Source organism: Emys orbicularis, chromosome 25 (assembly GCF_028017835.1).
Source record: "Emys orbicularis isolate rEmyOrb1 chromosome 25, rEmyOrb1.hap1, whole genome shotgun sequence".
Classification (NCBI taxonomy): domain Eukaryota; kingdom Metazoa; phylum Chordata; order Testudines; family Emydidae; genus Emys; species Emys orbicularis.
This window is the reverse complement of record NC_088707.1, coordinates 629918-655187: the sequence shown is the minus strand read 5'-3', so window position 1 is coordinate 655187 and position 25270 is coordinate 629918. Positions and strand designations below refer to the sequence as shown.

Sequence of the window (25270 nt, the reverse complement as noted above, 5' to 3'; positions counted from 1 at the left end):
GTCAGGGGAGGAGCACAGCAGCCGGATTCCGGGAGGGGACGTGCCCAGCCGGGGGCGCAGGGTCCGGAGGCATGGGGGCTGACCGAAGCCCGAGCGCTACCGGCTTCACGGTTTGCCGGGCAGCCTCCAGACCCTGCACCCCCGGCTGGGCGCTTCCCCTCCCGGGCTCCAGCTGCGCTGGGGAAGCGCCGGCCGGGGGCGCAGGGTCTGGAGGCTGCCCGGCAAACCGTGAAGCCGGTAGCGCTCGGGCAGCCCTTTTCGCGTGGCTGGGAGGGAGGAGGGGGAGTTAGGGCGGGGACTTTGGGGGAAGGGGTGGGGAATGGGCGGAGTTGGGGCGGGGCTGGGGTGGGAAAGGGGCGGGGCTGGGGCCCATGGAGTGTCCTCTTTTTTTATTTTTTAAATATGGTAACCCTAATTCCACACAGCCCTTAGGATTTCATGCTAGTCATTGTCCTGAAGAATTAAATAAAACATGGTGTCGCTTTTAGAAAGTCCTGTTTGACCAGTTCAACAGGTATAGCCCTCAGGGTTTATTAAGACTTGGAACCACAACATAAACAGAGCAATTAAGAGAGGCTAGGCCACTAAAGGTAACACTTCCTTGGAGACCAGTGGGTATAACATATAGACTGTTAACATGGGTTATGAATGTTGTTGTCGATCAGCTCCTTAATACACAAGTTCACAGGAGAGATGACTAGCCAGGAATAATCAGCTACTACCTTCCTGAACTAATCCAAGTCATAATGATCCCTGTAATAATAGCACCACAAACTAAGCAGCCCCTTATTTATAAGGCGCTAGCTAGTGATATTTAAAGTAGGATCTAGTAAGTAAAGGCAGGATTCAGACTTTTAGGGATCCTCTAAAAATGAAGGCTGGAGGCCTGCTTGCTGTCTGGGAAGGTCCATGCAAACCCGGAGTTTAAGGGAAAATACTAGACTTACCTAACTCCCCGTTACCTGACTTGCTTGGGAAGCTGTGCCATAGAGTCAATATTTAGAATCTTCTGTTTGCTTTTCTGCTATAAACTTGATTCATTAAATAAGTAGTTTGGTATTTTGTAAAATGCCAACTGACTGTCTGAGGGGGGTGATACTCCACTGATTTCAGTCTGGAAGTTGCCAGGAGAGGGAAAGGAATTAACAATGAACTTTTTGTCTTAAAAATTGGGAATATTGGGACTATGTGGACCGAAACCTAAAGTCCAGGCAGGTACCATTGGTGACCACCTTCTTTTCCTCAGTTTAGGGAACAAGTAGTTAAAGAAACTGTTGAGAAACTTGATCAAAAACTAAGTGAGAAGCTCATCCTTCATAATCAGCCCCCAGACTCATCCAGCAGCTCCACCACAATAGCACAGCCCGCTCCAGAGACCCAGTCGACACAAGGCAGCCAGTGTGACTGGCTGATCTCCTGCAGCAACTGCCACGCCCGGATTGTGGGGATCCGCTACCAGTGCAGGTACAGTCTGATGGCGTCTGGTGGTTTAGAAGAGTGACCTATCAGTGTTGCATGCCTATGCATTATCGGATGAGAAATTGTTGTCACTTGGAAAAATCTCCAAAGTTTGAAGACCCCAGAGTGTGATCCTTGTCTCAGATGCTCCTGTGTGCATTGCTGCATGTCTGGTATAATCAGCAGCTGTACCAGTACATGTGCTTTTGGTGTTTTGACAACTTTCTCAGTGGCATATGGGCCTAGATCTGAGATCATGATGTCTTCAGTAAATCGTTCTCTTGTTGGTCATGATTGGTTACTAGGCTTTTCTCCTCTTCCTCTCCATAGCCACACCAGAATTCAAAGCACTGAATCCTGCATTACAAATACATTTATAAGGACCTTACTGATAGGTATCTTAAGTGCTGTGTGATAACACAAATCCCATAAAAAGGGGCAACTTCCCTTTGAGTTCCTGTCAAAATAAATGCTTCGTTCTTATGGCCTAAATAGCAACTGTAGCAATTGACGTAGTTCAATCTGATGTATATTTCCTCTGTCACTCAGAGCGTACAGATTGAGATACTTCCATTAATTTCATTTCATCAGTACATCTGCTTTACAGCCCTGGGACGCTGCTAAGAGCTTTGGTGTCCTGTCCCCTACACTGTATCATCCACTGTACTGCAGTATATTTTACAGAGAATTTTGCTTCGTTTTTCTTACCCTCTGTTGCAAACAATCTGCAGTCAGTCACTCATGAGTTGAGGAAGGCCTGTTTCAAGATGTGACACTAAAGAGGAAATGACTCAGTGTCTTGGATGGAGTTGGGTTGGAAAGAATGTTCCCGATAGAGGTGGCTGCACAAATGATGGAGCCGACTCCTGCTCCACCCAAGTAATCTTGCCTAATATGCAGAGGTTCCGATACAGTGATTGCTTCTTTAGGGAGATGGGGGTGTTACCCATATGAGGATTTCCTTTCCTACACACACACACCTTCCTTTATTTGCCTTTAAGTAACCTGCTTGCCTTTACTTCTTTTGCAGTGTGTGCCCAGCCTACAGTATCTGTGACCCGTGTGAGACAGGGACGTATGCACATGATCCCAATCATGTCTTGTTGAAGTTGCGGAGACCTGGTCTGTGTGTCTCTGAGACATACAGCGTTGGGCAGTTCTCTCCTCGTCTCCCTGCTGCTCTGGAGCAAGTTAGGTAAATGCGTAGCTGCCTCAGTTCCATGGCAATGTTCTTCTGGCCTGCAGGAGGCAGTTTGAAAACGCCTATAATTGGGGTTTGTTTAGGGTTTTATGAGGCTATAGAAGAAAGCAAGAAGTGGAAACTGGCATGTGCATTATTTCCAGAATATGGAGCCGATGACTAAGCAGAGTAGCATATGTCTGTGCCACATGAAATCCAAGACTGTCCTAGACTCTTCAGCAGGAAGATGGACGAGATCGTTAGGCAGAGGTTTCTTCTCCTTTCTCGTCTCATAGCTGGGTTCTGCAGCACCTAACGAGTTCAGGATCTCCCTGTGATACCACGTATGGTAATGTGGCTTCCATGAGTTCGCTCTTCCATCAGGGCCACATTGAATATCTGCACCAGCTACTCTTCAGGCATTGTCGCAGATTTCCCTCCTTTGAGAAATGTGCCCTTCAGAAGCTGTCACTGGGATATTGCTCATAGAAGCCTGAGGTTTTTCATTTAGTGTTCCATGAAACATTCCTGGCAGAATGAGAGTTTATGTTGTTGGAAGCTGAACTCCAGTTTGGTTGCTAAGTGTAGGTTGTACAGAGCTGGATGTCTTTATTTGCAGGCTCCAGAAACAGATGGACAAAAGATTTCTGAAGGCAGAAAAGCAAAGATTACGAGCGGAGAAGAAACAGCGCAAGGCTGAAGTCCGAGAGCTCAAAAAGCAGCTCAAGCTACACAGGAAGATTCACCTGTGGAACTCTGCCCATGCGCTGGAGATCACCGGCTCACCCGCTATCACACCAGAGAGCCTGCAGCCCAGTGCCCTCACGTAAGGAATGCTGGGAGCCAGAGCAGCGCTTCGTGCATGGCTGTGCCGTTCCTTGATCCTGTGAGGCAATGAGGTTAAAATGTCATGTAGAATTGTATGAAATAATGAAAGGCTAAATCCTGGAGACTCTCACTGGTGGCAGTGAGAGTCCATGAGAGCTTTGACCTAGTGAGGACTGCAAGGTTTGATGCTGTTGGTTAAAATCCTATCCCTTACCAAAAATCTGAAAACAGGTGTATATGGAGCATAAGCTGGGCATGTTGTGAGTTGGGAGAGCGTGAGGGGTTTAAATTTGAGGTGGTGTAACAGGGAGGGAGGGCGGGCAGCATAAATTGAGGTTGAACAGACTGCATTTTTTTATGGTCTTCCTGACTGGCTCCTTTTGGAATCTAGTCCGTACTCCATGTGCACCGTTTTTGCACAAGACCATGCTGAGGTAAGAATGGAGGCTATAGCACCCTTTTGTCTCATTAGATGGGAGTCTTTCATGTAGAGAAGTCTGCTTGAGCTTTTCCATTATTCTACTTTATGCATGTACGGATTTAAAACATGTAATATCTCTGGTTTCTCATTCCCTTAAAATCATTGGGGTGTATTTTTTTCCCTTTACATATGTCTGAATCCAATTAACATTAGTTGGAGCTACTTTATACTCGTGGAGAGTTTAATAGATCCAATTGTGTTACCTATTTGCTAAGTAGGAAATATTTCCACTTTTTTTAAAGGACACCAATTTGAAATGTAGTGCAGGACCTGAAACTGTGTTTAAATTGACCTGTCCCTAAGCCTCCTTCCAAGTTTTGGGTGGGTGGGGAACATTTAAACTCCTCTATTGCGGAGAGTCCTTACAGGGGAAATGATGAGGCTGACCAGATACTAGTATTCTGATTCAACAAAGCATTTCAGTATGTGTTTTAAATGCTTTGCTGAATCTAGGCCAAAGAACTGTCAAATGAAAGTAAACCAGCTGGGAACAAATTATTTCATTAATATAAATCTTTAAATGTTGTAACTATACTAGGGGAAATTTTCAGAAAAGTGTTTTATTTTGACCCCTATAAGCAAAGGAAGACCAACTGCTTAAGTGGTGGATTTTAAAACTTAAGTTGAAGATATTTATTTAAAATGCTAGGGCTTTGGATCTGCCTTCCACAGGCTGAGGAGGAGGATGACAACTGAAATAGGTCAGTCTGCTTCATTCAGTCAATTTCAGAGCGGCTTCTGTGCTTTGTTCTGTACTCAGGAGTCCTATCCAGCCCTGCCCAACTGTTGTCCCTACACTGAGTGCAGCGTTCGTGGATGAGAATTTGCCTGATGGGACTCACATACAACCAGGGACAAAGTTTATCAAGCACTGGCGAATGAAGAATACTGGCAACGTGGAGTGGAGCTCAGACACCAAGGTGCCCCCCCCTTTGCTATTGCTTTGTTTACACTCGTAAATCACTTGAGTAAGTTCCAGGAGGTAAAGTTTGTATGTATTGGCTATGGACGGGGATTTTGGTTCTGACTGCAGTCAAAGCAACACCTGCCTCAGGTTCTGGCTAGTCTGTTCATAGAAGAGTACACTTCTTGCACTCCTCAGGAATAGATGGCAGAGGACTGAAAAAAAGGGGTTAATGACCGCCATAACTTTGGGAAACTATATTGAGTTAGTGACTTGCCAAGGGGGGGAGGGGTCCCACAGCATGGTCGTTCTGTCATACATCCGCTTTTGCTTCTATCACATACAAACATCTGACCATAGCACCACAGCCTCTTTCTTTCATTAGTCTAGACCAAAATTAAAACGGAAACATCAATATTTTATCAGCCTTTGCCGTGACTGTGACTTACATAGAAAGTCTGAAGGGTTCATTAGAAGGGTCGAGTAGAGCTGGTGAGTGTGGGGGAGGTTAGGGTGCCAATAAACTAGTTGGTTTTGTTTTTTATCCTTCAGCTGAAATTCATGTGGGGAAATCTGACCCTGGGGTCTTCTGAAAAAAAGGACGTGTTGGTGCCATCCCTGCCAGCAGGGCAAGTGGGGATTGTCTCGGTCGAGTTTATTGCTCCTGCTCTAGAAGGGACCTACGCTTCTCATTGGCGGCTGTCACACAAGGGGGAGCAGTTTGGGCCCAGAGTTTGGTGCAGTATTGTTGTGGATCCTTCCCCAGTCACTGCCTGCCTGGAGAGGAATCAGAAGACCTCTAGTTTCAGTCTAAAGGATAAAGCTTCCTGTAGAAATGAGGCAAGTATCCCAAACTGATATGATGGAATCTGCCTATGGAAGAAAGAATAGTGTCTGTTTCTATTTGGTGCAATGGTGTAGTTGCTTCCATCCTCCCGCAGTGTTGGGGATTGTTTCAGTTGTTTCCCATTGTTTAAAAAAGATGGCCTAACTTTGTTGCTGTAGTAGTTGCTGACATAGAATATCAGGGTTGGAAGAGACCTCAGGAGGTCATCTAGTCCAACCCCCTGCTCAAAGCAGGACCAATCCCCAACTAAATCCCCAAATGGGCCCCTTCAAGGATTGAACTCACAACGCTGGGTTTAGCAGGCCAATGCTCAAACCACTGAGCTATCCCTCCCTCCCGTATTACCTGCTGCTTTGCCGAACCTTGAATTAATTGTTGCAGTGTATTACAGCTGGGTTTTTTTTATTTTGTAACTGAAACCTTGCAAGACACCATTCTTATGATATTTGCACTTGTCCATAAGGCTCCAAGTAGGTGGAATGAGGCTTTTTTCATATTCATATTGTCTTTCTGCCTAACATTCTGGCTTCATATTTTATATACCTATATTTTTGAGCCTCCTGCAAACATCAGAGGATGTTAATCTAAGGTGCCCCTGGGATGTATCTCCTCCCCGCCCTTGGTTTTCTGCAGGCGGTTTCTTCAGAAGCAGAAGGCCAGCAGGCTGGTGAGGGGATGGAGCAGACAGACTTGCCAGTGCCAGCCATCCCTCTGAAGATTAAAAATATCCCCAGTGAGAGAGAGTTTTACATCCCATCAGTTGATCTCCTTACTGCGCAGGTAAAATACTAAATTAAAGGCAAAAGAAGAAAGAAGATTTTGTGCCCTAGTTTTAGTAAAGTGCATAGATATTCACAGGGGTTAGTTGCCTCTGTCTTCTTGAACTGTCAGCTGTTTTGGGTTCAGGAAAATACAGGCCACAGCTTTCTTGATTCAGTAAAACTACTATTTCCCTGGAGCAACCAGTAGTGGGAACTTGTTGCCACTACAATAGGTATGCCACCCATCTTGTTACCCCAGTAGAACCTATTCCACACTGAGTTATATGGGCACCTTCCCTCCTTTGCCTCTAATAAAAGGCATTTGTATGTGCATTGCTCCCACTGTATAGTCTCCCTCTTTCTGGCCATTCACTGATTTTAAAAACACAGCTATTCTTCTACATTGGACATAGGAGTCCTACTGGAGAGCTGCGGTCTGCCTGAAATTCTGAGGCCCCTGGAGAAGTGGAGTAGATTTATTTATAATAAATGTGGTGCTGCTAGGTTCTGTGGGAGGGTGCAGTGCAGGGCACACTAATGGAAATGGTCTGGGGTTTCCTCCTGTAGGATTTGCTGTCCTTCGAGCTGCTGGACATTAACATTGTGCAGGAACTGGAGCGAGTGCCACACAACACTCCTGTTGGTAAGGAACTTCTTAAATTCTGGTGCACAGCATCTCCCATTCCAGGAGGCCTACAATAGAGGCGTATGACTGTGGTCACGCAGACAGCTGATTCTCCCTTTGGGTCTCCATGGACTGTGATGCTGGAGAAGCGATTTGGCACTCTGCATGCGAGACTTTGCCTCTTGAGACACAGAGGTAGAGTAATGAGCTCTTCCAAGCTCCAGCGTCTTCTCTGCACTTCACTCAGAATTCCCCTTGCTCTGGCCCAAGGGGAATTTTGAGCGTCCCTTGTGCGTTCATTCTTGACTCCCTTTCTCACTCACGTCACTATGAACAAGGTGATGGACCTCAAGGGAGGCTGCACTTCTGTCCACCCACCCAGCCAGTGTCAATGGAGCATCATAGATCAGCCTGTTTGAGGTGCTTGTTCGTGACACCCACAGTCCCCATCAACCTTGCAGCAAGTAACCTGAGGGGGGGTGCTAAACCTAAAAATGGCTAATTGCTTGAAAGGTTGCCTTTTGTTTAGCAGGAAGTCTTCTCCTGTAATGCAAATAAACTTTTTTTTGCCTTTATTTTCCAGACATGACTCCATGCATGTCTCCTCTGCCACATGATAGCCCTCTGATAGAGAAGCCTGGCTTGGGTCAGATAGAGGAGGAGAATGAGGGGAGTGGATTTAAACCAGTACCTGGTAAGCAGTCACCCTTGGAGTCCCCAGGACCATTTCCCATTTTCTCTAGGTTGCTAGCAGCTTAAGATCTGTAAGTGGGAACCAGGAACCCTACCTGCTGCCACCACCAAATGCAGCCGTGTGTATTTCCAGCTGCATTTGTTGCTACCTTTTTATTGCCTTAAATTGCCGCTGTAGCCTGAAATGCAGCGAAAATGGTTCCTCCTTATTCAGCATTTCTGCTCACTGAGTCTGAGTCCAAACTACTTTAGTGACTTAAACAAATGTTTACTCCTGTTAACCCTTTCTAAGGAGGCACAAATGAGAATGCCTGGCTCATAATCTACCATTGGCTGATCCACTCTGATTGCAGGATTCACGTGGATTTTAGATCCAGTGAGAAACAGCAGTTAGAAAATCCCCAGAATTGATCCAGAACTCCCCCTCGCAGTTGTGCATTGAGTTATGCTCAGACACTGCAGTCTCTTTGGTCCACGCTTTTCTCAAGATTCTACTCACTTATATTTAACTTAAAGGAAGTGAACTCTGGAATGCATCTGTTTCAAAGAAGTAATCACATTTGAAAACCTAGAGGTTTTCTTGTGCTAGCCTCTGCCCTGGTCAGGCTGCCTTTCACGCAGTCCATGTGATACATTCCTCTAGCTGTACTAAAATAACCTGGAGTACTGCACTTGCAAAGTGCTAATTGAAGCCTGCTGTCCTGCAGATGCTCACATGGTGAAAGTGAAGGCTGAACATCCAGTGAACTTGGAAGAAGGGGAAGAAGACATGAGTGGGACTCAGTTTGTATGTGAAACAGTCATACGCTCACTCACCCTGGATGCTGCCCCTGACCACAAACCCCCTCAAAGGAAGAAATCGCTGCAGAGTGAGTGCTCCCCTCAGCTGAGTTCTCTGGCTGGATTTAATTTTGTGCAGCTGAACCTTGGTACTAAATTGCCTCCCCTGAAGGTGGGTTCGGCATTTTAACTGTTCTTCCTGTTTCTTCTGTTAGGCTCCCTGCAAACACTACAAGACACCTTCAGTTACAGTGTAAAAAGTGAAGAAGCTATTAGGACAAAAAGTAATTCTGCTTCCAAACCCAAGGAAATGGGGTCAAAGAGCCAACAGACAGAAGAAAATAGGTTTGGTAAGTGAAATGGATTCTGAGTCCGGAATGGACCACTGTAATAATCTAATCTGACCTCCTTCTTAACACAGGATAGGACTTCTCTCAAAATAATTCGTTTTGATTTAGAACTGCCTTTAAAAAACAAAACAAAAAAACAATCAGTGGGGTCAACTGTGTGTTTGAATGCCTGACTCTAAGGCTGTAATGGATCCCGTGATAAACTCTGAAGTACAATAAGAAGTCTGTGGAAGGGAATCATGTTGCGTTAGAAAATCTGTGTCTGTACTCTAACGGAGCAGCACTTGAAACAGTTTTCTTCTGCAAAATGGAATTAAACTATAGCAGGCTAATGAAAACTTGAAAGGGGAATTCTAGTTGGGTAGGTGTCTGTTATAACACTAGGCGAAGGGCCTGGTTTTCAGCCTGAGTCCACGTTAGGCCATATCTACACTAGCATTTATGTCGGAAAAACTTTTGTCACTCCGGGGTGTGAAAAAAACACACCCCGAGCAACATAAGTTACACTGACAGAAGCACTCGTGTGTACAGTGCTATGTCAGCAGGAGACGCTCTCCCTCCAACTTAGCTATCGCCGCTCATTGAGCTGGTTTTATTATGTTGACAGCAGAGCTCTTTCCCGTCGACATAACACAGCTACATAAGCGCTCTTACAGCGGCGCAGCAGTAAGCTTGTAAGTGTAGACATGACCCCAGTGTGCACAACTAGATGGGAGCACTTCTTGCTTTGTGTTGATAGTTGGTAATCTGTGTATAGGTGCATGCCTAGCCAAAGACTGAAAATCAGGCTCAAATTTCTAAGTCCTCACTGTAATTAGTGTGCATGTTGCATTTTGCATTCACTTAATAATATGGCCTGTCCCTTTCTCACATCCCCTCACTTTTTCCACGGGCTAGGGTGCACTCTGGAGATCTGTACTCAGTCCCTAAGGAGGTGAGTTGCAAGCCCAATTGATCTGTGTGGTTGTGAGGTTTCAGCTACCTGGTCACTTCTGGAGGTGCCTGTGACGGGTTCTCCCCGGGGTGCCACCTGGAACTGGGGTACCACTGAGCGCTCTGACTCACCAGCCTGGGCTCCTCTCACACTATGCTGCTGTGACAAGTTGCAGACCCGCTCCCGGTCCTACACCTCCACCAGCAATCACACAGGCAGGGACACACCCAGCTGCAGTTACATGCAATAGAGAGGCTACAGCCAAAATAACCACCTGCTTCTTAGTGTAGGACCCCAGAGTTGTACCATCCTGCCCTGGTCAAAACCCTGACCCGTATGAATTTATTATCCACTTCGCCTCCCAATCAATGTGAAGGGGAAATGCAACAGCCTTTGCCCCTTGAGCTAAGATTTCCAAGCACTTCATTCAAACTCACTGGTTTAGATAAAGCAAAAACAAATTTATTAACTACAAAAGATAGATTATAAGTGATAGCAAACAGATCAAAGCAGATTACCTAGTAAATAAACAAAAACGCAAACTAAGCTTAACATACTAGGTATCATAGAATCATAAAAATAACAGGAGTACTTGTGGCACCTTAGAGACTAACAAATTTATTAGAGCATAAGCTTTCGTGGGCTACAACCCACTTCTTCGGATGCATATAGAGTGAAACATATATTGAGGAGATATATATACACACATACAGAGAGCATGAACAGGTGGGAGTTGTCTTACCAAGTCTGAGAGGCCAATTAAGTAAGAGAAAAAAGAAAAAAGAAAAAAAAGAAAAAAACTTTTGAAGTGATAATCAAGATAGCCCAGTACAGACAGTTTGATAAGAAGCAAGTGTGAGAATACTTACAAGGGGAGATAGAATCATAGAATATCAGGGTTGGAAGGGACCTCAGGAGGTCATCTAGTCCAACCCCCTGCTCAAAGCAGGACCAATTCCCAACTAAATCATCCCAGCCAGGGCTTTGTCAAGCCGGGCCTTAAAAACCTCCAAGGAAGGAGACTCCACCGCCTCCCTAGGTAACGCATTCCAGTGCTTCACCACCCTCCTAGTGAAATAGTGTTTCCTAATATCCAACCTAGACCTCCCCCACTGCAACTTGAGACCATTGCTCCTTGTTCTGTCATCTGCCACCATTGAGAACAGCCGAGTTCCATCCTCTTTGGAACCCCCCTTCAGGTAGTTGAAGGCTGCTATCAAATCCCCCCTCATTCTTCTCTTCTGGAGACTAAACAATCCCAGTTCCCTCAGCCTCTCCTCATAAGTCATGCGCTCCAGCCCCCTAATCATTTTTGTTGCCCTCCGCTGGACTCTTTCCAATTTTTCCACATCCTTCTTGTAGTGTGGGTCCCAAAACTGGACACAGTACTCCAGATGAGGCCTCACCAATGTCGAATAAAGGGGAATGATCACGTCCCTCGATCTGCTGGCAATGCCCCTACTTATACAGCCCAAAATGCCGTTAGCCTTCTTGGCAACAAGAGCACACTGTTGACTCATATCCAGCTTCTCGTCCACTGTGACCCCCTAGGTCCTTTTCTGCAGAACTGCTACCTAGCCATTCGGTCCCTAGTCTGTAGCTGTGCATGGGATTCTTCCGTCCTAGGTGCAGGACTCTGCACTTCTCCTTGTTGAACCTCATCAGGTTTCTTTTGGCCCAATCCTCTAATTTGTCTAGGTCCCTCTGTATCCGATCCCTACCCTCTAGTGTATCTACCACGCCTCCTAGTTTAGTGTCATCGGCAAACTTGCTGAGAGTGCAGTCCACACCATCTTCCAGATCATTAATAAAGATATTAAACAAAACCGGCCCCAGGACCGACCCTTGGGGCACTCCGCTTGAAACTGGCTGCCAACCAGACGTGGAGCCATTGATCACTACCCGTTGAGCCCGACGATCTAGCCAGCTTTCTATCCACCTTACAGTCCATTCATCCAGCCCATACTTCTTTAACTTGGCAGCAAGAATACTGTGGGAGACCGTATCAAAAGCTTTGCTAAAGTCAAGGAATAACACATCCACTGCTTTCCCCTCATCCACAGAGCCAGTTATCTCATCATAGAAGGCAATCAGGTTAGTCAGGCACGACTTCCCCTTGGTGAATCCATGCTGACTGTTCCTGATCACTTTCCTCTCCTCTAAATGTTTCATAATTGATTCCTTGAGGACCTGCTCCATGATTTTTCCAGGGACTGAGGTGAGGCTGACTGGCCTGTAGTTCCCCGGATCCTCCTTCTTCCCTTTTTTTAAAGATGGGCACTACATTAGCCTTTTTCCAGTCATCTGGGACCTCCCCCGATCGCCATGAGTTTTCAAAAATAATGGCTAATGGCTCTGCAATCTCATCCGCCAACTCCTTTAGCACCCTCGGATGCAGCGCATCCGGCCCCATGGACTTGTGCACGTCCAGTTTTTCTAAATAGTCCCGAACCACTTCTTTCTCCACAGAGGGCTGGTCACCTTCTCCCCATATTGTGCTGCCCAGTGCAGCAGTCTGGGAGCTGACCTTGTTTGTGAAGACAGAGGCAAAAAAATCATTGAGTACATTAGCTTTTTCCACATCCTCAGTCACTAGGTTGCCTCCCTCATTCAGTAAGGGGCCCACACTTTCCTTGACTTTCTTCTTGTTGCTAACATACCTGAAGAAACCCTTCTTGTTACTCTTAACATCTCTTACTAGCTGCAACTCCAAGTGTGATTTGGCCTTCCTGATTTCACTCCTGCATGCCTGAGCAATATTTTTATACTCTTCCCTGGTCATTTGTCCAATCTTCCACTTCTTGTAAGCTTCTTTTTTGCGTTTAAGATCAGCAAGGATTTCACTGTTTAGCCAAGCTGGTCGCCTGCCATATTTACTATTCTTTCTACACATCGGGATGGTTTGTTCCTGCAACCGCAATAAGGATTCTTTAAAATACAGCCAGCTCTCCTGGACCCCTTTGCCCTTCATGTTATTCTCCCAGGGGATCCTGCCCATCTGTTCCCTGAGGGAGTCAAAGTCTGCTTTTCTGAAGTCCAGGGTCCGTATTCTGCTGCTCTCCTTTCTTCCTTGTGTCAGGATCCTGAACTCGACCATCTCATGGTCACTGCCTCCCAGGTTCCCATCCACTTTTGCTTCCCCTACTAATTCTTCCCTGTTTGTGAGCAGCAGGTCAAGAAAAGCTCTGCCCCTAGTTGGTTCCTCCAGCACTTGCACCAGGAAATTGTCCCCTACACTTTCCAAAAACTTCCTGGATTGTCTGTGCACCGCTGTATTGCTCTCCCAGCAGATATCAGGGTGATTAAAGTCTCCCATGAGAACCAGGGCCTGCGATCTAGCAACTTCTGCTAGTTGCCAGAAGAAAGCCTCGTCCACCTCATCCCCCTGGTCTGGTGGTTTATAGCAGACTCCGACCACGACATCACCCTTGTTGCTCACACTTCTCAACTTTATCCAGAGACACTCAGGTTTTTCTGCAGTTTCGTACCGGAGCTCTGAGCAGTCATACTCCTCTCTTACATACAACGCAACTCCCCCACCTTTTCTGCCCTGCCTGTCCTTCCTGAACAGTTTATATCCATCCATGATAGTACTCCAGTCATGTGAGTTATCCCACCAAGTCTCTGTTATTCCAATCGCATCATAGTTCCCTGACTGTGCCAGGACTTCCAGTTCTCCCTGCTTGTTTCCCAGGCTTCTTGCATTTGTGTATAGGCACTTAAGATAACTCATTGATCGTCCCTCTTTCTCAGTATGAGACAGGAGTCCTCCCCTCTTGCGCTCTCCTGCTTGTGCTTCCTCCCAGGATCCCATTTCCCCACTTACCTCAGGGCTTTGGTCTCCTTCCCCTGGTGAACCTAGTTTAAAGCCCTCCTCACTAGGTTAGCCAGCCTGCTGGCGAAGATGCTCTTCCCTCTCTTCGTTAGGTGGAGCCCGTCCCTGCCCAGCACTCCTCCTTCTTGGAACACCATCCCATGGTCGAAGAATCCAAAGCCTTCTCTCCGACACCACCTGCGTAGCCATTCGTAAACATTCGTTTACGATTCGACGGTCTCTACCCAGGCCTTTTCCTTGCACAGGGAGGATGGACGAGAACACCACTTGCGCCTCAAACTCCTTTATCCTTCTTCCCAGAGCCACGTAGTCTGCAGTGATCCGCTCAAGGTCATTCTTGGCAGTATCATTGGTGCCCACGTGGAGAAGCAGGAAGGGGTAGCGATCCGAGGGCTTGAGTCTCGGCAGTCTCTCCGTCACATCGTGTATCCTAGCTCCTGGCAAGCAGCAGACCTCTCGGTTTTCCCGGTCGGGGCGGCAGATAGATGACTCAGTCCCCCTGAGGAGGGAGTCCCCGACCACCACCACCCTCCTCCTCCTCTTGGGAGTGGTGGTCGTGGAACCCCCATCCCTAGGACAGTGCATCTTTTGCCTTCCAATCGGTGGAGTCTCCTTCTGCTCCCTTCCCTCAGATGGGTCATCTACTCCACTCTCCGCATTAGTACCTGTAGAGAGAACATGAAAACGATTGCTCACCTGTATCTCCATTGCTGGTACATGGACGCTCCTCTTTCTCCTTCTGGAGGTCACATGCTGCCAAACTTCTTCATCATCCGTCTGTACCTGCTGCGCCTGCTCTGAATCTTCAGAACATTGTGGCCGTAGAAGCATCTCCTGACGTCTGTCCAGGAAATCTTCATTTTCCCTTATGCAACGCAGAGTCGATACTCATTTCTCCAGACCTCGAACCTTCTCTTCCAATATGGAGACCAGCTTGCACTTTGTACAGACAAAGTCGCTTCTGTCCTGTGGAAGAAAGACAAACATGGCACAACCTGTGCAGGTTACAACAGCTGATCGCTCACCTTCCATATCACCTTCCTCTTCAGAGCTTCCTCAGCTGTTGCAGGAACTACTCAGAGAAACCTGCAGATGACAGCCTCAGTGAGCTCTCCCCAGGCAAACTCCCTCTGTTAGCCTCTGCTGTTCGCCGCTCAGCTGGTTCGCTGCTGACTGCCCTTATATACCAGTCAGGCCCACTCAAGGCCCACCTGGAACAAAGCACTCCCAATTCACACTTTTCAAACAAACAAGCAAGCAAAAAGGTAGATTGGATATGCATTAGTAGTTTCTCACCCTGAGTGATGGTACAAATAGGCTTTCAGATTCATAAAGCACAAGCTGCACTTGCTTTACAGCTTGGAATCCCCAAGTTTTTCATACGCAGGCTAGAAATCCCTTTAGCCTGGGTCCAGCACTTCCCCCAGTTCAGTCTTTGTTCCTCAGGTGTTTCCAGGAGTCCTCTTGTGTGGGGAGTAAAGAACAAGAGAGGATGTCACTGTCTGCCTTATATTGCTGTAGCATATGGCAGGAACCCTTTGTTTTAAACTTGGTTCCTAGACCAGTTTGTGGAAAAATACAGACCTCCCAAGATGGAAGTCCAGAGTCATGTGGCCTGGTCACATGGCCTTGCTTACCTTTCTGAGTCATAGGAGCCATTACCTATAGAACAGGAGTACTTGTGGCACCTTAGAGACTAACAAATTTATTTGAGCATAAGCTTTCATGGGCTACAAGCTTATGCTCAAATAAATGTGTTAGTCTCTAAGGTGCTACAAGTACTCCTGTTCTTTTTGCGAATACAGACTCACACGGCTGCTACTCTGAAACCTGTCATTACTTATAGACTGTCTGGAACGTTTACAGGAAGGTTAAGTTCTTTCAGGGTCCATTGTCTTTGCTGATGGGCCATCAGCACTGTCTGGCTTCTTCATTGTTGTACCTGGAAGGCTAGTTGTGGGTGTCGCCCAGAGTAAGCACATTTGAAATACAGATACTTAGTCAATATTCATAACTTTAGATACAAAAATGAAACATGCATACAAATAGGATAATCATATTCAGCAAATCATAATTTTTCCAATGACCCCTCACATGGCCCATCTTGTACAAAATGCATCATAATTATGCCATAATCATATTATTATAATATCACTGTGAGGAATATGGGATGCAGTGTCACAGTGCCTTTCTAACTGAAAGTACCCAGGCATAGTGCAGTTCTTCGCCCCTCTGCCCCTGTGTGAGCACTGGATAAACAACCTGATATACAGCCGGAAGGCCAGGCAGTAGCAAAGACAAAGTGCAACCCCACTAATCTCATGCCAAAGGTCATTTAGACAAGGTCTGCTTCCCAGCCAGTTGAAAGCCCACACCATCACCACGTGCACACGGAAAAAAACCTGGCCAGCCTTGGCATCAAAGGTCCTGCTGTTTTTTTCTGAGCTCTGGTCTTGTGTTTGTAGGCAAATGGTGCCTTTGTTGCCAAGCTGGTCTTAATGGCAAAATTCTAGTACACCGTTCTTTTTCTTCTGTTAGAGAAACTTGCAGTGTCTGAGGGAGCAAATCTCAGTGCGGAGCCTAGTGACGCAGAGTATGAAGAGGAGGAGGATGTTAAAGATGAAGTTCAAAGCCAAGTGTCCTCTGCTTCTTCAGAGGATTATATCATTATTCTCCCTGAGTGCTTCGATACCAGCCGTCCGCTGGGAGAGTCTATGTATAGCTCTGCCCTCTCTCAGCCCAGTTTGGAAAGAGCGATGGACACGGAAATGGAGATGGTGATCCCAGAAGGAGAGAGCCAGCCTCAGGTCCATAACATCAACGATATCTTAACAACTTCACAGACGTTGGATGCAGTACCGTTGACCCCAGAGATCGTCAGCACCCTACCCCAGCCACAAAGGTATGGAGGGTGTGGGTGCTTCTGTGACAAGAACAAAAATGCTAAAGATAGAAATTCTATGTCTATGGGGCACTGAGCCTGAGCCCTGTGTGCAAACTGAAAAAGTTACATTTGTGCTGTTTGAAAAGTATATGCAAGTCTGAATGTCTCAGATCCTGCTGTACCGTTTAAGGAAGAATCTTCTGTACAGCCTGTACTGACTCCAGAACTGAAGTTTGCGGTTTTTGCTTCTATATCTTTCTACATGGTTTTTATATATAACTTTTCTTTGCAGGAACCCCTCTTTTCTTCAGAGTCATAGTCTCCAAAAACCAAATTTGCCATTTACAGAGGAAATACCTTCAACTGTTCCTGATCAAATAAGAGAAGGTACCTGCAGCCTATATTATAAATTCCATAGGCGGCTGCTTCGTAACATACACTGTTAACTACATGCGCTACTCATTGTCACCTGTTTGTTGGGTTCTGCAGCATATTATTTCTATTAAAGTAGTGTCTAAAATCTGCTAGTTGCCATAGAGGCAAAGGAAGATGCAGTTTCTCCCCACGCTCTTCGTATGGTTGTCTTTTATACTATAAATTCTTTGGGGGTAAAGTAGTACAGTATACAGTCAGAATGATTCTTTTATACACAAATGATCCCTTTCTACTTTTCAATTTATCCAACCAGCAATGGTTAACTTCTTGTTTGGGTAGAAGTGTGCCTGAAGAGAGGGATTTGGAGATGTGCTAACTAATCCTGTCCACATTTTCTGGCAAAGACAGATCTGCTGAGGCAGATGTTGCTGAGGCAGAGGTGGGACTCCTAGGCATCCCACAAAAGGCCCCGTGGAAATCAGTCTGTCTCAGTGGTGCTTTCTGAATGCAGAGGGATAGCTCAGTGGTTTGTGCATTGGCCTGCTAAACCCAAGGTTCTGAGTTCAATCCTTGAGGGGGCCACTTAGGGATCTGGGGCAAAATCAGTACTTGGTCCTGCTAGTGAAGGCAGGGGGCTGGACTCGATGACCTTTCAAGGTCCCTTCCAGTTCTAGGAGATGGGATATCTCAATTTATTATTATTATTATTATTTATTAGAGGGTGCAGGGGGAAAAGGGCAGTGGGGGTGAAAGATAAGTACCCCTGTACTTTCCTTCTCTTCTTATCCCATGATCCCCAAACACTGGATAGCTGCAGCACCCAGCTTAGAGTATGGTGAACTGGCTGCCTACAAGCTTGTGATATCTGTGTTAAACGTAGTTTCTTGTGGCCTGTAGGAACCTCACTACTCACTTCAGTTCGCATACGCAAACCACAGCTGTCTACTATGCTTGTTGACTGCACCTGCTCACTTGTTTTGATTTATTTCTAGAGCCCAGATATGAAGACTTTCCTGGACCAAGACCTTCAAGAATTGTAAATAATAATAAATTGAAGTGCCCAGAATACACAAGGTAATTGAAACCAATCAGTTATCACTTCAGAATTGATGCATCTTGGCTTCGCATCTCTTTGAACTAAGAGAAGCAATTAAGGGCATAGGTTCTCTTTGTAGGCTGTGGAGATGGGGGGAGCCTGTCTTAGCAACGTTCAATTCAAGATTTCAGAAATTCAGTTACTGATTTCAATGGAGCCAGATCTTTAAAAGAGCTCTGCTCTGATTTATGCACCTAAATGAAGGGGCCAAAGTTGATGAGCACTTTGAAAATCTGGCCCTTGACTTGCATGCTTCTGTTGGAGCGGAGTCCTTCTGAAAATCTGGTTTGTTGCCTCCACGTCTTTCAGATTCTTGGGGAAAAAATGAAACCAAAGACACAGTGAGAATGCAACCAACTTATAAAGATGTTGGGAGTTGGATGTACAGCATAGTAATCTAAACAGAAAAGGGTCAAGAGACCAGGCACAATATCTGGTTAAGTAGATGGGACCAACAGAGACCAGAAATGGTAATGGCAAATCTGGATGTTAGGATTGTTCTGAGAGAGGTATTTGGCAGGCAACACAGTATGCTGCTACATACCCACATACAACCCTGTAGATCTCTGTGGGCAAGCAAATAATAGTTCCACTGTAGAAAGCTGTTGAGTGTGTCTTGAATGCACTCTTTCTATACTTGTTGATAAGGTTTCTTGAAAGAAATGGACTGACCTCCACAAATAGCCTCTGAATGATTCCTTTGGATAATACCCCATTTTTTCCAATGAGACTTAAATCTCAGTAGGTTCTGTAAGCGGGAGATACCGGAAGTGAAACACACTCTTGCCTTTACTGACTCCAGATAACCTCCCACTTCCCCACAGACACCCCCCAGGAAGCAGCATTGCAGGAGGGCTGGTTAAAGGAGCGTTGTCTGTTGCTGCCTCTGCCTACAAAGCACTGTTTGCTGGACAGGCCATTGCAGAACAGGTCAGTGCATCTCTCGTTTCTGACGCACTGTGTGGGAGGGGTTTGTTTAGAACTTTAACCTTGCATTTAAAATGTTAATTATGTGAGTTTGTTACCCTGTATAGGGGTAAAACTCCTGTCCTTTTACTCTTGGAACAGTAAAATATTAAACAGGTTTGGCAGTAACTGTTTCAACGGCAGACTCAAGCACAGCTTCCCTGACTACTTCAGGAAAGCCAAACAACAGATGGTTAATTGGGGGGCATTAGTAATCCTAGCAGTTCATACAAAGCAATAACTGGCTGAATACCAAGTAAATCTGAAAAGTTGGATCATGTCAAAAGGGGGCTGAACTGTCAGAGCTGAGCTCTGTATGGTTATCACATTGACTCCAGTGTCTTGAAGGTTTATTTCTATTCTGCAGTTTAAGATGCAAAAATGAGGGATATGCCATTTCCTTTGCCAGGAAAGATTTACAGTTATGTGTTGTTGACTGAGTGGAGGTGAAGTTACTGGAGAGAGTGACTTGTATAAGATAGCGATGGGATTGGACAGCTGATGTCATAATATTCCAGTGTAATGTAACTTTCAGCCAATTGCAAGAAGGAGAATTGTTTCAACCACTCAGCCCAGAAAAATCAGTTGCCCTTCAGTGAATCACCTGTGTCCCATTCAGCCCATGACTTCTTTAGAGTGTCTGCAGGCCCTTGTTTAATCTAGTGTAATAAGTCATCTGTTGCTTGGTTGTGTATGCCTTTTGGGATTGGCTAATCATCTCACCGTTATTTCCACCACTAATAAATCTCAGCAGCTGTTTAAGGCTTTGTATATTCCAATATGGCTAGGAACTGAGTTACCTCCCTATTATAAGTCTCTTTGCACTGTTTTTCCTGACAGCATGGAACCATAAAAGTTGCAGATGGGAGAGACCTCTTAGGACAGGGGTCGGCAACCTATGGCATGCGTGCCGATTTTGAATGGCACGTGGCTGCCTGCCGCGGTTCCGACCCCCAGCTGCACTCAGCCCCCCCGCCCACCGCTCTCCCCTGCTGGAGCAGGAGGCAGAAGCTTCGTCCTGCAGCAGCCAAGCTCCCCCCCTCCCCCGCTTCTTCCCCCAGCCGTGGTGCAGCCTGCTTTCCTGCCCCTTCTCCTTTCCTTCCCTGCGCCGGCCCTTGCAAAGGGAGGGGGGAGGAGTGGCAGCGTGTTTGCTGCTCCGCAAAAGCCCCGCGGCCCCGCTCATCCGGTGTGCGGCAGCCCCTTGCTAAAGCCGGCCCTGGGTAAAGGAGGCAGAGAAGAGGTAGGGACGGGGCCTTGGGGAAGGGGGTGGAACAGGACATATCCCTTCCAGCCCCCTGCCATGAGCCGCTCAGGGCAGAGGGCAGGGGGCTGGGAGCACCCCCACGAGCCGAGCACCCCAGCCCTCTGCCCTGAACCCCCCCACACACACCCAGCCTTCTGCCCTGCACCTCCACACACACCCCAGCCCTCTGCCCTCCCCCGCAACACCCAGCCCTCTGCCCTGCACCCCTCCAGCCCTCTGCTCTGACCTCTGAAGCCCCCCACATCCCCAGCCTTCTGCCCTGCACCCCCCCACACCCCTCCAGCCCTCTGCTCTGACCTCTGAAGCCCCCCACACCCCCAGCCTTCTGCCCTGCACCCCCCCACACCCCTCCAGCCCTCTGCTCTGACCTCTGAAGCCCCCCACACCTCCAGCCTTCTGCCCTGCACCCCCCCTCCAGCCCTCTGCTCTGACCTCTGACCCCCCCCACACCCCTCCAGCCCTCTGCCCTGCACCCCCCGATACCCCCAGCCCTCTGCCCTGCACCCCCCACACCCCTCCAGCCTTCTGCCCTGACCTCTGAAGCCCCCCACACCCCCAGCCCTCTGCCCTGACCTCTGAACCCCCCCACACCCCTCCAGCCCTCTGCCCTGACCTCTGAAGCCCCCCACACCCACCCTTCTGGGGGTGTGGGGGCTTCAGAGGTCAGGCCCCACTCAGCCTGCTGCCGGCCTAGGTGAACAGAACGCCAGGCTGGCAGCGAGCTGAGCAGGCTGGTGGCGTAAGATCAGCATTTTAATTTAATTTTAAATGAAGCTTCTTAAATATTTTGAAAACCTTGTTTACTTTACATACAACAATAGTTTAGTTATATAATATATAAACTTATAGAGAGAGACCTTCTAAAAAACGTTAAAATGTATTACCGGCACGCGAAACCTTAAATTAAAGTAAATAAATGAAGACTCGGCACAGCACCTCTGAAAGGTTGCCGACCCCTGTCTTAGGGTATGCCTCTACTGCAGTTAGACACCTGCGGCTGGCCTGTACCAGCTGACTCAGGCTCGCAGAGCTCCTGGGACTGTTTAATTGCGCTGTAAACGTTTGGGCTTGGGCTGCAGCCTGAGCTATGGGATCCTCACACCTCGCAGGGTCCTAGAACCCAGTCTCCAGCCCGAGGCTGAATGTCTACACTGCAGTTAAACAGCCTGTTCCCCTGAGCCCCGACAGCCCGAGTCAGCTGGCATGGGTCAGCCCAGGGTTTTTAACTGCAGCGTAGACGTATCCATTGAGGTCTTTTTTCCATCTAGTCCATCTTCTGGCCAGGGAGCATATAATGGTTCTTTAGTTACTCATGGAAATAACCAAGTTACTCATTAAAATAATGATTTGCTCACGGTCCTAGGATCATTCTGGGTTTTCTCCAGCAAGTAACTTGCATTGATTTCTAAACACATGCTGATATCATATCATTAAAATAAAATAAACCAGGTGTTTCCGGGTAGAGATCACTGATTTTTCTAAAATGTTCTGTAAACTAGGACAGTTGGTGCTTATTGTGAAATGCTTAGTACTAGCCATAGTGCTGGCAGACACTTCAGGTTCCCCAACATGACTTCAGTTCTACCCCTTTCTGATTGCTCTTCATACACAGTTTCTGTATGTAGGGTGATGAAATGTACAACCACATATAAAGGGTGGCTGTACCTGGTCCCTGCCCCAAAGAGCATAGTTTGAGGGGTGATCCTCCTGTTGGACTTCAGTGGGGTAGGACATGGTAACCTTGATTCATTTGGAACATGAGTCGACACTTTAATCCATCTTTGAATTTAAAGGGTTCTCTTTTCTTTAAGCAGCCTACAACTACAGAAGAGCAGACTGCCACTCTCCTAGCCAATCTGTGTGAGATGGGATTCTGTGACAGGCAGTTAAACCTGAGACTGCTGAAGAAACACAACTATAACATAGTGCAAGTAGTTACCGAATTGCTTCAGATCAATAACAATGACTGGTACAGCAGCAGATATTGACTCCTCCTGGTAGCCGAAGCGCCCGTATTTGACCAGACTGTTATTAAACACCACAGCAGCAGACTACTCCCAGGCTTCCTTCTGTTTTGGGGTTGAGGGATAGAAGCACTTCATTTCCGTTTTTCTTGAATTCTTGATTTGTTCCTTCACTGAAATCTCAAACACACCACCCGCGTCTCAGAATTTTATGAATCAAAGACCAGAATTTTAACTTTGCTTTAGACACTGGATAGATAGTTGAATAACTTTTAAATCTGATTTGATACTAAATCTCTTGTATCTAGGAGATCAGTAGAATTATTTTAAACTTCTCCAACACAAGTGACAACTTCCTCTTTTACTGTGTAAGTTGTTTTTAGGCAGTTGGGAGATTTTGTTTTGCTGACCTCAGCATGAACAAACATTGGGAAGAGGGGCCAGACACTGCTGTGAAATGTAGTCTCACCTAATCTTCAAGATCTGCACACAGCTAGCAGGTTGGCACTTCTGCTGAGATTTTTTTTTAAAGTAATTGACATTTCTAATGCATGATAGAAGTACTAATAGATTAAAAATACATCCTAAGCACTTTTTTTTTTTTTTTTTTTTTTAAAAGGGGGGTGCTCACATGAAAGACACCTAAAAAAACCCATGATTAAAATTTATTTTAAAATACTGAAAGTATAACCAATGTTAATTTAAATGTACTTAATGAAGGTCAGGAATTTCATTGTTTAATTTCATTGTAGATAGAATGAAGCATGAGAATTAATTCACCAGCAGCTTCTGAACAGTATCTGTAATGGTGAATAGTACAAAATGTATTTCTTCAGCAAAGAAACAAAAAGTCACATAGCCTACATAAGATATTTTCCTAAAAGGGGAATAGAACTGTAGGAAAAAGTCCACCTATGAATCCTTAGGGACCTTTTGCAAAGGATGAAGGTTTGACACTTACTTTTTCCAAATCACTGCAGTGCAAACCTTCTGTTTTAGTGATAAAGAACTGAAGAATGTGATAGGTCAGGCCTATATGGGGGTGTGAATTCTAGTTATGTTTGGGAATGTGAGTGGGAGTGAGAGGTAGGATTTGGTTGACTTCTGGTTTTAAAAAAAGCATTAACTCCAGCAGCATTAACTACCCAGTCTCTTGATGAATCAGGTTATACTGTGTAACAATTACAGTATATTGTATACAGTTATACTGTATGATACAATGCCATTGCGGCTTATGTGCAGTATTTGAGAAAGATGAAAACCTGAGAAAATAATTCCCCTTGAAACCTGTCAGGGCTAGGGTTTGATTCTTGGGAATGACAAGAAACCATCAGTATCCACTGCTGTGCAGTAGTGTGCCGGTACTTTGTAACTTGGAACCCAGCCATTTGGATTTGACGGCAGTGTTGACTACATTCTTATTTTGAATCTGTCATGGTTTAAGTGAATTTTTTTCCTTGCTACAGCAAAACTCAGACCATTGACAGTATTGAAAACATATTAAATTCTGATCTCTGCTGCTTCTATTTAAGGTGTTAATATTTTGACAGGATGTGGCTAAAGAGTCCAAAGCAGTATCAGTATTGTGATTGACTATATAATAATCATTAGCCGTACAAATATAAATTAGATTCTATTAAATAAAGTATTAAAAGAAAATATGTATCAGATACAATTTTGTTGTTTAAAACCTATTTTTATAGAAGATGCAAGATAACAAATTGTTAAACATTTATTTTGAAATACAGTGAGACTATTTTGCAGTGTTTTTCCCCAGTACATTTCTATCTGCTGTGGACCAATTCTAGATAATTCCTCACTTGATAAAACTGCAGTTTAATACTTTTCCATCACCTACAGTCAGTGGCGTAGCCAGGTGGAGGGAACAGGGGGAGCATCAAAAAAGAAGGCGCCACCCGCTGCTGTGCTTTTACTGACGGGACGGTGCTTTTACTCACCCGGCGGCGCTCCGGGTCTTCGGCGGCACCTCGGCGGCGGGACCTTCACTCGCTCCGCGGGTCTTCGGCGGCATTTCCTTCAGTGCCGCCGAAGACACCTGGAGTGAGTGAGGGCGTGCCGCCGAAGCGCTGCCGGGTGAGTAAAAATTAAAAAGACGCCAAGATGCTCAGTGGGGGAGCGGCCGCTGCCCCGCTCCCCCCCAGCTACGCTACTGCCTACAGTATGTGTGCAAACTGTATGTGTAGTGTTGTAGCTCAAGCTTACAGAGAATGAAATGGTGAGGATGAAGTTCATGCTGGTAAGCATCTTACTTTGAAATGGATTGTTCAACAAGAAAAACTTTTTGCTCTTAATACATACCTTCATACTGAGAGTGGGTGGTTTTTGTTTTGTTTTTTTTTGGTTCCTTTTTAAACAACTTTCCATTTGAGCTACTTTAAGTAATTGTTAAACACTGAAGGATTTGCAAGTAACTCACTTCATTTGAGATTGAAACCTTTTCAAGTTTGCAAGACCTATTCTCTTTAGTTTCCCCCTCCATAATGCTTGGGTTAGTTTTACTGTTATAACTCTAAGCCATTCTCCTGTATCCTGATCGTTTTAGATAATGTATGCTTGGACTTAAGATATATTTCTGTTGGCTTTGTATATTTTGTTAATGGATGCATGATATAATTTATAATATATTCCATAGTGCAGATAAGGTCTTTGTATATTATTTAGAATAAGCACTTTAAAGTCTTCAAATGTGATGTAAAAAAAAAATTAAAAAAAATCTTTGCCTCAGTCCTTATAATAAAATTCTTAACTATTTGTTGTTCATCAAACTCTTAAAGCGCACTTGGTAGCCTTGCAGTGATACCATGGGGGTGACAAGTACCATTTTAATATTATGAACTAGTAGGATACCTTGTCTTTTTTTTTTCTTTCACTTAACTAGTGATTGATATCCCACTATGCAGATTACTTATCAAGAAACAAGTTCATTTACGTTAGATAGCAGGGTTGAGAGCAGGAAGCAGGGAACAAAGCATCTGAACAATTCCAGTTTTGGCACAGCTTTGGTGAGGGCCCTTGTGCGATCCC

General features: G+C 45.8%; 1 protein-coding gene across 2 annotated transcripts in view; it reads left to right on the top strand.

Annotated features, from left to right (window-relative positions):
• Positions 1–24996, top strand: part of NBR1 (NBR1 autophagy cargo receptor) — a 35168-nt gene extending 10172 nt beyond the window's left edge. The window contains exons 8-22 of one of the 2 annotated variants that reach the window (XM_065422801.1): positions 1247–1464; positions 2489–2653; positions 3258–3464; positions 4708–4867; positions 5404–5691; positions 6332–6478; positions 7027–7102; positions 7668–7778; positions 8485–8646; positions 8773–8907; positions 16215–16578; positions 16853–16947; positions 17928–18009; positions 18856–18961; positions 22076–24996. In XM_065422801.1, coding sequence (XP_065278873.1) covers positions 1247–1464; positions 2489–2653; positions 3258–3464; positions 4708–4867; positions 5404–5691; positions 6332–6478; positions 7027–7102; positions 7668–7778; positions 8485–8646; positions 8773–8907; positions 16215–16578; positions 16853–16947; positions 17928–18009; positions 18856–18961; positions 22076–22249 — 2490 coding nt within the window. In that variant the 3' untranslated portion in view covers positions 22250–24996. Of the gene's footprint in view, positions 1–1246; positions 1465–2488; positions 2654–3257; positions 3465–4707; positions 4868–5403; positions 5692–6331; positions 6479–7026; positions 7103–7667; positions 7779–8484; positions 8647–8772; positions 8908–16214; positions 16579–16852; positions 16948–17927; positions 18010–18855; positions 18962–22072 lie in introns of both variants that reach the window. The other variant, XM_065422800.1, reaches the window with a different exon arrangement.
• The last annotated feature ends 274 nt before the right edge of the window (positions 24997–25270 follow it).